The sequence below is a fragment of the Canis lupus genome, chromosome 24, assembly GCF_048164855.1.
Source record: "Canis lupus baileyi chromosome 24, mCanLup2.hap1, whole genome shotgun sequence".
Classification (NCBI taxonomy): Eukaryota; Metazoa; Chordata; class Mammalia; order Carnivora; family Canidae; genus Canis; species Canis lupus.
In genome coordinates, this window is record NC_132861.1 from 31,327,301 (window position 1) to 31,340,380 (window position 13,080).

Sequence of the window (13,080 nt, forward strand, 5' to 3'; positions counted from 1 at the left end):
CCCCTGAGCCAGGTCCAGCGGTCATTCCTGCAGCAGCTTTCCAAAACTTATTTTGCGTGGGGTTTTAGATGAGGTGTGTGGGGTCCCAGGGCAAGGCTGACTTCTCGGATCCGGACTGGGCGGGAGAAGGGGGGGGGGGGGTCTGTAATGCTGAGATTGGCCACCAGAGGGGGGATGTGTTCCAGACCCCAAGGGAGCTCCAGCAATTGCTCCAAGAACTTTATATTTATAAAGCCTGGCGGCCAGAGCAGCTGCAGTTCAGGACGCAGTCGGTGCTAGCGGAGCCGCTGGTGCCTGCCCGGAGCATGTCCTGAGCGCTGCCCGCGGCCGACTGAGGCCAGGCACCAAGACAGGGGCTCCCCGGCCGCAGGCCTGGGTCAGGCTCAGGGTGCAGTCTTGCTGCTGACCTGACCCTCCTGGAGAAGTGACCCCTGAGACCAGTCACTGAGCAGGGGGCGGCCTCCGTCTATGACTCGGTCTGGCCGTGGGGACGAGCTCTGCGGGGCAGCCTGGGTCTCCTTGCGGTGACAGCAGGCGGCTCCTCGGGCACCACGGCGAATGCGGGGAGCTGAGCAGACAGGTACTTCTGGCGACTCAGCGGGGACACTCAGGTGAGTCCTGCACTAACTCCGTCCCTGCACCTGAGCAGAGTGTCCCAGAGGCAGCTGGGGGACGCAGAGGGGGCCGAGGGAGCAGGGCCCCGCGTTTGGGCATCTCAGGATGCAGAGCGCCGAGGTGCAGCGCCAGGTGGGGAGGTCCCTGCGGTGGGTCTCTGCGGGGGTCGGGGGGCATCGAGCTGGTGTGAGCCCGCTTTGGCGGAAGCTCTTGCCTCATAGCAACTCGTGTCGCAGCTCGGGAGCCTATTCTGGGAGCAGATAGTACAAGTGATTGTCCCTCTAGGTGCGTGAAGCGTGTGCACATGTGCGTGTCAGTGGTGGAATGTATGAAGGGAGAGCTTATTTATAAAACATCTGCACCTTTCCAGCTTTGGGTTATAATTTGAGTGAACTAAGTACAGTTAGAGGAGGGGGCCCTCGGGACAGGGCCGTATTCATGGTGCTTTGGACTCGATTTCCATAAGCTTCGCGATTCAAAGAGAAGGTGCGAGCCCTGCAGAGTTAGATGCTGGGACCCAGACCACGGGTCTTCGCAGCAACAGGTGAGGCTCATGCCCCTTCAGCAGGAAGGATCAATTGAGTCCTTCTGCTGCCCAGAGAGTGACAGGCAGTGAGAGGCAACCCTTCAAGCAAGGGTTGGGATTTGGCTCTGGTCTGTATTCACAGTTGCTTTTTTGCAAAGGGAACCCCAAAGAGCATTGTTTCCGGGCCTGAGGGAAGCTTCAGGAACCTAGAGATCGCGCCCCGCGCCCCTCACCTAACTGCTTGGTAGGATCTGAAGATGCGGGGTGTGGGGGTAGGGGCTGTTTCTCTCCAGACTCCACCACCAGCTCCCTGCCTGCCCCTGCTCCTAAAGACCTTCCATGTGCACTGTTCTACTGGAGCCTTGAAATAACTGAGTGGCTGGCAGATGTGCTTCTCTCCCTCATAGAGGTGATGACCTGAGGCTGAACAAGCTCAGCTGATTGGGCCAGGATCCCGAGTAGTAGGAAATGGCCCCAGGACAGGATCCCACGTCGCCTGAGCTCCCCACCTGCCACTGGCCTGCATGGAGGTTCCTGGGGTAGAGCAGGATGCCTGAATGCTTCAGCTCTAAAATGTAGCATCCAGACATCCCTAAGAGGCCAGTATGTCCTGTCCCTGGGGGAGGAAGGCCTCATTCTTTGACTTGAACACAAAATTCCAAGTTCCTCCGGCTTTATCCTTATGTCATTTTGGCCTCCACACCCTGCTCATGTTTCCATGATTTTGGTCCCCTCCCTTCTAGCTCTTGGAGCCTCTGCTTGGCCCCAGGGCCTCCACTGACCCTCTTCATTGCCTGGTTGTGACCCTAAAGGTAGCTACCGTGATGGATGAATACCTACTTCCTGGACAAAGCAGCCTTGTGGCAGGGTCAGTGCCCTGGGTGGGAAGCCCTTGCCTGGTGCCTCACGCTTGCCTCACTGACACCATTGGCTCTTGCCTTTGTGGGCCTAGATTGGCTTATGTCTAAAGTGGGAACAACACACTGATGTCCTCTGCCCCCCTCACAGTGGTCCTGCGAGGGCAGAGAGATCCTAGATGGCAAATGGTCTGTAGCTCATGGGGCGTGTACACACGCAAGGGGTGCATATCAATTCTATTACCATCGCACTTGGCAGTGAGTTGCACCTTGCTTGAGAGCACAAACTTAGCCCCAAAGGCTATGAGACCAATGATTGAAGGGTTCAAATTCCTGCCCCCCATTTCCCAAGAAGGAAAAATAGCTGAAAATAAAACCTGGGGCAGTCAGAACATTCTTAGGTTTCCTTCCCAAGTAACAAACATTAACGGAGCTGGCTGAGCATTTCCAACCTCATCTCACATCTGGCCTCTGCTCCACCCCAGCCCCTCTTCTCAACAGGCTCCCCAGGGCTCCTGTTCCACCAGCCCTGGGGTGGGGAGGGGGTAGAGGAGGGGCCACCCTATAGACACATTCCAGATAACAAGCCATGTGTTCCAGCTCTGATCCAGGAGGTGACTGGCAGTGGGGAAGGTGGAAATGAAGCCGGGGCTAACCTGGCCTGAGCTCATCTCCACAGCCCCAAGGCCAGCATGGCGGCACCCCATCGAGTGCTGCCCAGAGGTCACACAGTGCCTGTTGCCTTTGGCAGAGAGAGGATTATGGCTTGCAGAAGAGACACTGGCCTCCTGCTTTGCAGCTCCCTAGGATGGAGGCCAGAGGGAGGGATGCTGCACTCAGTGCTTGTGAAACAAGGGAGGGTCCCCTGCAGCTCAGCAGCAGTGGAGTCGCTCCGGGGCCCCACCTAGAGGCCCAGAGTGGGTGGAGGACTTGGATGGAGCACGGTGTTGCGACGTTAGCAAATCGGACATAACTGCGGCACAGAGAAGCTGGCTGGGAGCAGTTTGGGGGCTCCAAGGAACTCCTGGGGCAGAGGGGGGAGAGATCCTGGCAGAGCTGTGGGCTGCCCTCTGGCCCCCTCCTCCTGCAGGCTGGAAGAAAGGCCTGCAGAGGCTGTGAACACCCTGCCCATATATGCACACGTGTGTGTGTGTGTGTGTGCGCGCGCACGCATGCACACGTGTTCACCTGTGTGCAGGGCATGTGGCATCTCATTGCTGGAGAGACGAGAGCAGCAGCGACATCAGAAGGACAGTTGTGTAGCAACTGGCCAGTTCTGACGTCTTCTCAGCCCTGAAGTCAGAGGTCTCTGGAGACCAAGGTCAAGCCATGAATATAAAGGGTTTGTGTTTTGCTCTGTCTGCCGGGACGGTTCATCCGGGCTCCTCTTTCATTATCCGTATCTATTGACCCGATGCTGATGCCTCCTTTCCCACTCTGCCTCCGAAGAGAAATTGATTGGCTGCTCACCTGGAAGGTGCCCCCATGCCACCTGCCAGGCCCCTGTCATGTCCTCCCGGGTGCTAGACCCCTGCCTCAGCTCTCCAGGCCTCAGAGTTGAGTTTGCTTCATGCCTGGCCTGCGACCCATCCATCTTCCCAGGGGCTTTTATCTTCCAAAGAATTTGCTCTCTAAAAGTGGATTTTTTGGTTCAATATCCAGACGGTCCAAGAGCACCAGGGCCAAAGGTCAAGCTAAACTTATGGCTGGAACAAAGCTGAAATTAGAACATAATTTGTAAAATCACTGAGCATATATGTAAGAAAGGAATAGCAAGTGTTTTATGTAAATAAATACTTTGTAATTTGGCTGAAAAAGTAGATTTTTCTTATTACACGAAGAATGCAAACTCAGTGTAGAAAACCCAGAATATCCGGCAAACAAAAATAAGCACAAAATCCCTACAATCCCCACCAGAGTCTTCTGATCCAGAGCAACCCAGAACATCTCCAAATATAATCTTTCCTGTCATGTACTCGGGGCACGTGTGTATATTACAAAATGGGAGAGTGAGGTACGCACTTACGTAAATGGCGCTGGTTTACTTCAAATGGCATGCCCTTTCCCCAAGTAAATGGGTGCATTCCTGGAAAACCACGGGGAAGACCCAGAGCCCCAGCGATCCAGCCTCAGGAGGCCTTGTAGACATGGGCCCCTCGCCTGGCCTAGGGCTGCCCAGGTCTTAATGTCTGGGGGACCCCATTGCAGCTGCCTGTTCCTCTGGTTCTGGTGAGAGACGGATCCCTGCTTTGGTCCCACAGCACCCAACTCCAGGCAGCACGCTTCCAACACAGAGCAAGAGCCCAAGTCTCTCTAATATGCGCAAAGCTCCAGAGGCCGGGAAGTCACTCCACTGGGGTGAGGAGGACCAGCTTCTCCAGGCCCCACCAAGCATCACCCTTGGGGCCCTTCTGGCTCAGGCTCTGGCCCCAACCAAGGGCCGTTGGAATGAATGGACCCATCCTGTCATCAGAATGGTCCAAAGGGCCTTGGCCTTCCCAAGCACCGAGGAGGTTGGGAGGCGAGTCAGGATCCCGAGGACCTGGTGGCTGGCACCTGTCCATGAGGGGCTACCAGTGTTCAGGCTCCAAGGCTTGGGGATGGGCGCCTTGTTCTGCCCACTCAGTTCTGTGTCCACCTATAGTTTATTCTCTCTCTCTCTCCCCTGCCTCCTTTCTCCCTCTCCTCTCCCCTTGCTGTTCTTTCTGCTGCAGGTCAGAATGGAGAACAAAGCCATGTACCTGCACACTGTGAGTGATCGTGACACCAGCTCCATCTTTGAGGAGCCCTTTGATGGCAGGAGCCTGTCCAAGCTGAACCTGTGTGAGGATGGTGAGTGCTTCTGGCTTCATCTTGCAGTACAAGACCTGCCCTGCTTCCCTACCCAACCTCGGCATTGTCCCAGGGCGGCGGTTGGGGAGTCTCCCCATTGATTACTTCCTATGTTGAACTTCATGCTTTGAAAGGTCTTTTAATTCATGCATCTCTACAAATTAGTGCAATTTGCAAGATGTGTATCCATTTCACAGATGAGCTGCCGGAGGCTGAGAAAGCATTAAGGACTGTACAGCTCATCAGCCATAGAGGCATTTGAGCACTTAGTCTCCTGATTCCTAGAACAGGCCTTTTGCCTCTTTGCCTTCCTCTCCTCTGAGTCAGGCTGGGGTCAGGCAAAGGCATCTGAGCCAATGAACCCAGACCTTCTCAGGTGAGGAGCCCCCAACCCACTTCTCAAAGCATTTGTGAGGAGAGAACACACCTTGTCAAGGTGCTCATCCTCCCCCTGGGTCTGAGGCCCCAGATCACACCGCAGGAAGTAGTCCCCCATCCCAGTGACCCAGATGGCACTGCATCTTTGGGAGCTGGTTATTTGCTAAAACTGGGAACTCAACTGATGTTTCCTCCAAAGGAGCGCAAAGCACCTTGCCAACAGACTGGATCCTGTGTGTGCAGCACAGAGCTTGACACTTACCAGGTGCTTAATAAATGCTTTCTACACGAATGAATACCGTCCTCTTTGTAGTGAGTGTAGGGGAGGAGATCATTGTCCCTACTTCAGAGCCGAATAGAATGAAACTTACAGCAGAGCCTCATAAAGACCTGTGGCCAATTAGGTGGAGACAGGCTGTAAAGAGTTCTCCAGAGAAACAGAACCAGGGGGATATATATGTATATAAAAGGATTTATTATGAGGAATTGGCTTACATGGTTGTGGAGGCTGAGAAGTCCCACGATCTGCTTCTTCAGGCTGGAGACCCAGGAAAGTGGGTGGTGTAATTCGGTCTGAGTCAGAAGGCCCAAGAACCAGAGGAGCCAATGGTATAAATAGAAGTTTGAGGGCTGGAGAAGATGAGACACTATGTCCCAACTCCACAGGCAGGCAGGAAGCAAGAAGCAAATCCCTCTGCCTTTTGCTCTATTTGGGCCCTCAACTGATGGATGAGGCTCACTCCCACTGGGGAGGGCAATCTGCTTGACTGAGTCCACCAATTCAAATGCTGGTCTCATCTGGAAACATCCAGAAGTGATGTTTTACCTGGCACCCATGACCAGTCGAGTTGACAGAAATTAACCACCACGCAGGCCTTTACTCAAGGCTTTTCTCAGACACCGTGTTTTCTCTCTACTCTGCTAGCTGCCGTTGTGTCGAAGTTACTCAAAAAGAGAAATGCCTCCCCATCCTGCTCTAACTGTGTCTCTCCTCACACAAGCTGCTGAGTGCCAGAAGGGAAGTTGGATAGTTCAGAGATGCAGGGATCAGGGACAGTCTCAGCAGGGAGAAGAGATGAGTTTTGAGCTCCTGACCAGTAAGCCCCCTCACCCTGTCCTGGTAAACTTCTAGTATTGTAACTCTTCCTCTGAATTCCGTTCAACAAACAAATTTAAGGATCTACAATGCGTCAAGCTATGCGTTGGGTGCCAAGGATGCCCCAAAGAGAAATTGAACCATCCTTGCCCTCCAAGGGCTATGATCTCAGTGGAAGGGACTGGCCTGGGAACGATTACCCATAACATAAAGTAAGTGAAAATACATGTGAGCACGTAGTCTCCCCCCTTATCTGTGGTTTTGCTTTCCACGGCCTGTTATCCGCACTGAACTGTGGTCTGGAAGTAGATGATCCTCCTTCTGACCTATTATCAGAAGCCCAGTGGCAGCCTAATGCCACGTCACAGTGCCTGTCATTCACCTCACTTCATTTCCTCATGTAGCCATTTTATCCTCACATCACTAGAAGATGGATGAGTACAGTGTCATAAAATATTTTGATGGAGAGAGAGAAAAAGACCACATTCAACTAACTTTTATTACCATATATTGTTACAAATGTTCTATTTATTATTAGTTACTGTTGTCAAACTCATACTGTGCCTGATTTATACATTAAACTTCAACCCAGTAAGTATATATGAGGAAAAAAATCATAGTACATGTAGGCTTCACTGCTATCCATGGTTTCAGGTGTCCACTGGGGGTCTTGGAAGTATCCCCCTTGGATATAGGGAGACTACTGCACTGAAACTAGGAGAAGCCTTCCCAGAAAAGGCTTTAAAGACTGAACACAATTTTGTAAGAGAAGAGGAAGGTGAGGAAAGGTATCACCAGCGGAGTCACACAAAGCCAGGCCAGCAGTTCTGGTAGGTTACTGCCACCTGGGAGGGCCAGGTCACTGGCCAGTGCTCAGCAAAGGCCAAGCTGCTTTCGCATCCTTAGCCCCACCCTCTCCCTGCTAGCCCCTCCGGAAAGAGGACTGGCTTGGCAAGAAAGAACTGGGGTACAGCACTGTGGGGGAGCCTGAGGTACCAGATGGGGAAGGGCAGGGCAGGGCAGGGAGAGGCCTAGGGTGTGAAGTGTCACCTGGCCATCATACCCTCTTCCCCTTACATCATCTGGCTGTCCCTTTTTCTGAACCCCAGATTCAAAAAGACCATTTGGATCAGAAAGATTGAAAATAGAGGTAATCTCAGCCACTGGGCTTTCTAGGCCTCCCAGCGGCAAGGAGATCTGATCAGAGGACAGTTTTAGAGACCTGCTAGTAAGAGTCCTGGGGGGGGGGTCACCTGAGGTCCGGCACCCCATGAAGTGCAGACAGGTTGGAAGATGTGAGCTGGAGGCTGACTCACCCCTCCAGGGGCATGTGACCTGGTCACATCCTTCTCTGGGCCTCAGTGTCTTCATCTGCCAAATGGGGGCAGGTGGGGGTCTCTGTGGGGTTCTGTCCAATTCTAAAATTCTATGTGTAGAAACAGACCTGGTCATTGCATTCAGGGTGCGGTCCTTTGAAAACCTAAAGTCAGAACATGCTGCTGCCCTGAGCAAATCCCTCAAAGCATCCTGCCTGCCTCGCTCAATAAGAGCGATAACCTGATAACCCAGGTGCTGACGGCGGCCAGGGAGACTGCTGACATTCACCTTGACGTGCTGGCATACTCGCCTGGGGCCTCTGCTCCCCAGAAAGTTGCTCTTCCACCTTCTTCCAGTGTTTGCTCAAATGTCACCTTCCCCATTGAGCTTCCTGTCCCCTTCCACTCCCAGCCTCTTTCCTGGCTTCTCTTTTGTCTTTTTCCCATATTCCTATTCCCCCCTGAACACATGATATAATTCTTATTTATCATGCTTATCATTTACTGTCCGTTCCTAGTGGGAAGAACATAGGCTCGACAAGGGCAGGCACCTCTGTTTTGTTACCTGCTATCGCTTCAGCCTGGCACATAGTAGGTGCTTGCTAACTATTTATTGGATGAATGAATGAATGAATGAATGAATGAATGAATGAACATTGGGTCCTTGAGATCTAAAGGTGGCAAAGCAACTACATTCTAAGCCCGATTTCTAAATTGTCTGGGTGTCCCCCACTCTTCAATGACCTGGCCTCCAGGCATGGGTGGGGGTGCGGGCGGTGTGAGGAACCCAGAGAGATCAGAGTATTGAGATAAAGTCAGCCACCTAAGCTCAGGGGTTTCTGGTTTGACTTCTTCCCCTTTCCCTTTCATTTCTAAGAGGAAACCCATGAGCTCTGACTTGGGGAAATTCAAGCCAGATTTGATCCATTTCCCCAGGATTTTGTTCTTTGATCCTCATCTCTGGAGAGTGTAACCCGAGAGGGAGAAGGGTTGTGAGGGGAGAGGCAGGCTGATGGGAAAACAGAGGGTGGACAGAGATGGGTAAAGCGAGGGAGGCCCGAGCCCCACGGGCCTTGAGGAGTTTTAAACTGTGCCGTCTGGTAGGCCTTGCAGGGGCTCGGGGTCCCTTCCAGGATTTTCCCCCTTGACAGAAAGGCGATGGGGAGGAGGGGTGCCTCCTCTTGGCTCTGGAGTTATTAGGATCTGGAGAAGCAAAGTCAAGAAACTGCAGCCCAGATATTACAGTATGACTTGGACTTTAATGCAGGTGGGATTTTAAACACATTAGGGCGTAAACTTGCTATTTCAGAGGTGATGAGCTGAGAATCAGCCTCCTCTCCTCTCCCTCCGCACCTCCCCTCCCCCCTCCTTTCCTAACTTGTCTCCTCTTTCCCTTCCACCCTGTCTTTATCTCTCCCCTTCTTTTCCATGTAGCAGGTGAGAAGGGGGAGGAAGGGGCTCTTACCCGCCTTGGTTCCTCTGTCCCCTGGGCAAGGGGCCATCTCCTACATGGTGCACCCCCACATCCTTCCAGGCTCAGGCCCACACGCCCTGCTCAGGGACCTCTTGGGGCCTCTCCCTCTGCTCCCCTTGTTGGGCCATGTCTCAGGATCTTGCCTCCTCCCTTGCATCCAAGCTGTTAGCATCCAATCAGAGCCCCCCTGTTGATGGGAAGGCCCCAAGTGCAGGGCGGCCTCCCCTCTGTGCCACCAAGGCAAATAGCTTCCGTTCCACCTGTCCTGTTGGAATTACATGGAAGGGTTCATTGCACACTGTGACCTCCAAGGTCCCTGAGCCCAGCTTCCTGTGACCTCCAGGACCACTTCTACTTCCCTTGGAACAGCAAGCCAAATGGGGGCTCCTCCCCTCCCCTCCCTCCTCCCCTCCCCTTCCCCCTCCCCTCCCTCTCCTCCCTCCTCCCCTCCCTGCTTCCTTCCCTCCTCCCCTCGCCTCTCACCTTCCCAGAAGCTGCCTTAGCTGCAGGCCTCTGGGGTATGGCAGGAGGCGGAGGCGGAGGCGGAGGAGGCGGAGGGCAGGCTGTGGGCGGTATTTGGCGGGGCCTGGCTCCTCCACCGCCCTTCCTGAGGGCCAGAGAGAGGTGTTAGTGTCAGAAAAATATTGTGGCCCTGCTCACCCCGCGGCCTCAGACACTCCGGCACACGGCGGCGGCAGATGGGAGGCCGGGAGGTGATGGTTGCACATGCTCCCGGCCCCCCACCCCGCCGCCTGCCCCCAGGCCGCTCCCGAGCCCAGGCCGAGCCCCCGGTCCTGGTTCCTGCCTTCCCTCCCCATAAAATTAAATGATCCTCCTCGGGGAACCCCCTCATCCTGCCTCCTCCTCAATCAGATCCCCGGGGCTCGCCTTGGAGCCGCTCCCCCAAGGGCAGGGTGGGTTTCCAGGGAGGGAGGGCCTGGCTGGGGCGTCACGGGAGGGCCACCGCCCTCTACAGGTTGGAGACCCGGGCCCTGGAGCAGGAGAGCGGGGGTGTTCACTGGTGCTGCGGGGCGCGGGGCGCTCTCAGGGTGTGGCCCCGGGGAGCGGGCAGCAAAGGCTGCTCCATCCATCTGCGGTCACCGGGGGGCGGGTCTTGGGTCTCCCTTGCCCAATGGACTGTCCCCTCTGTAAGATGCGGAGCAGCCTGGGGAGGTGACAAGAGCCTGGACATTGCAGTTTGGCCAGTTTGGGTGGGCTCTGCGCTGGGAAGTCTTGTGTTTACCCCCCCCACACCCCCATGCCCACAGGCCACCGTTCACCCTGCTCTGGGCCACTGGGGAGCAGCCCTGGCAGGAGATGGGGGGCGGGGTGGGGGGAGGTTGGAATATTTATTCCCGCGGTCCTGCCTTCTGGGGTCATCTCAGGCTGCCCGTGTCCTTCCCCACAAGGTCACAGCCTCTGGTAAGCCACCCTCTCCACACGGTTTTCTCCTTCCAGGTTCCAGCAACCATTCCCCTCCTTGACCCTGGGACTGAGGTGGTCACATCCAGATGGCACCACTCTAGCCTTTGTGGGCATTTCACACCCTTGCCGCACTTTGCCCATATTCCTTTATTGAATCCCGTAAAGTGTCTTATTCTGAGCGAGCCATCTGTTTCACTGGGGCCTTGACTTTCCAACCCTCAGTGTCCCCATCTGCAAAATGGGAATAATGTTACCTCACAAGGGCTGGGGGAGGATCAGGTGACATAACCCACAGAAAGCAACTTGTGTACAGTGCACATTTCACTTCCCTGCCCTTGGGGAGTACGTTGTAAGTCCTGGGGAAATGAGGAAGAAGGAGAACGAAAGAGCAACTGCTGTCCCCCCAGGGTCTCCCAGGAAACACCCACATCACTTCTTAGGGTGTCTTAAGGCTGGTTTTTACCTTCTGCTAAGGAAAGCAGAATTTTGGTTAGTGGGCTCCCTCACGAAGCCTCAATTTTCAGGGAAATCAAACAAAGTTTTTTAGTCCTGGTCCCCAATAGCAGAATCTGTAGGACATGTCCTGGACCCAAGGGCTCCTGGTTCTAGGGCACATGTGAGTCTAACCATTCCCCATCCGGATCAGAGGTAGTACCTTCCAAGGGCCTTCCTGCGGTGTGCCACCAGGAGAGTCAAGGGATGAGTTTCATTGTCCCTGGGTGGGACCTGGTGTCTTGTGGAGGGAAGAGTGAGAGGAGTCCAGATGCCCCAAGGGGTCTTCCCAATGAGGGGAATGGCACTGACCTGACAACTGGCCCGGCACAGTCTGGAGTGGGAGTGCTGGGAGGAGGTCTGCAGGGAAAGCAGGGCCATAAATGGGAAAGAAGCTTAGGGAGATGCCCTGAGTGGAGGGGTGATGAGTCAGGAAATGGCTATTCCTCCTCACATCACCAACTTCTCCCCACCCAGGAACCTTGCTCTGGTGGCTCTTGGTCCTCATTCCCTTGTTCATTCGTTCATTCATTCATTCATTCATTCATTTTTTCATTCTCATCTTTCAATAAGAAAGTTGCTTTGCATGCTTCCTACAAGTGCATTGCACTGGCTATGTGCAAGGAGAGGTGCCAGAAAGCATGAGACATGTCACTGTCATTTCATTGTCACTGTGGTTAGTCTGTCGCCCTCTCTCCTCCAGCACAACATTGATCCACAAGCAAAGTTTACTTTCCTGGAGGTGATCTGGTGGGAAGGATATTTTCAGGGTTTGGATCACACAGTTGGTGCAGCGCACGTAACAGCCTTGCTCACTCCAGGCACCCTAGTCCAAACTTAACATCCTTAACAGTATTGTCCATTGTGGGGGTGGCATTGCATGGTGGTGAAGCCATAGGCTTAGAGCGAGACAGGCTGCATTCTGACTCCAGCTCCGCTAAGTGCTGGCTGGGAAACCCTGAGTCCGTTCTTAGCCTCAGCTTCCCCTCCTGTATACAAGGAGTCAACAGCCCCCAACTCAGTGTTTTTTTAGGGCTACCTGAGTTAGTCCATGTCAAGTCTTTTTAACAGTGCCTGATATGTACCGAGCACTCCATCCATGTTTGATCTTAGGAGAAGTATGGCTTCATCCCTCTGCTGTCTGCTTCCACCCTGGCGCCTGCCCAAGGTGCCCTACTTCCTCTATATTCTTTGTTTTCAGTCTCTAGAACGGTGAGCTTCATTCCTACCTCATTCCCAGGTTTATCTGGTGTTGATTCCTGGTGTCAGACAATAAGCAGTGTGAGTCTCCCCCCTGAGTCTAGAAGCTCTGGCTTCTCTCTCTCTTTCCCAGGTCTCTGGCCTGGCTTGCTTGGTCCTTGTCAGTGCCTCCAATTGCACTATGCTGCAGCTGTGTGCCCTTGAGTCCTTCTGGACCGTAAGCTCTTTGAGTGCAAATGCTGTCTGCCTTGGATTTGTCTTAATATTCCCAACACCTAGCACTGTGTCTTGCACATGGAAGGCACTTTTGCTTGTTGAATGAATGCACACATCCTCGTGCACCAAATCCATAAGTACCAGGTGAAGGAATGCTTAAAGAGGTGAGTTTAAGACAAAAGTAATGGAGACTTCATTCATCCAAAGATGATAGGTTTTATGGTGCTGCCGGTGAGTGCAGAAATAGAAGGTCATGGTTCCTTAAAGTCCCCTAAAGACACAGACAGGTAAACCAATCCTGCATTATAATTTAATTCATGCTCTAATGAAATTGGGTACAACATATCGATAGAGAGGAGAAGAAGGAGCCCTAAGTCTGACTTGGGGAGGAAGGAAGGCATCCTGCAGGGATAGTCACTGGAGTGAAATATGGAAGGGCAGATAGCAGTGTGTCCACTAGAGAGGGCAGGGAAGGGTTTCCAAGTAAGGGAGCACAGAGCCCACGCTGAGGAAGGATAGTGGTGGGAGGTCATGAACGTTCACTTATTGAACTCTGCTGGGCCAGGCCCTGCTCTGAGCATGTGACAAGTATGAGCTCACCTGATCCTAACATCAACCAGTGCGATGAGTGCTGTAATTACAGCCAAGTGACA

General features: G+C 53.6%; 1 protein-coding gene across 3 annotated transcripts in view; it reads left to right on the top strand.

The window, feature by feature from the left end:
• The first annotated feature begins 255 nt into the window (after positions 1 to 255).
• SCARA5 (scavenger receptor class A member 5) overlaps positions 256 to 13,080 on the top strand; it is a 122,454-nt gene continuing 109,629 nt past the window's right edge. For all 3 annotated transcript variants that reach the window (XM_072796162.1, XM_072796163.1, XM_072796164.1), the window contains exons 1-2: positions 256 to 611; positions 4,713 to 4,830. In XM_072796162.1, the coding sequence (XP_072652263.1) occupies positions 4,719 to 4,830 (112 nt within the window). In that variant the 5' untranslated portion in view covers positions 256 to 611; positions 4,713 to 4,718. The remainder of the gene's footprint in view (positions 612 to 4,712; positions 4,831 to 13,080) is intronic.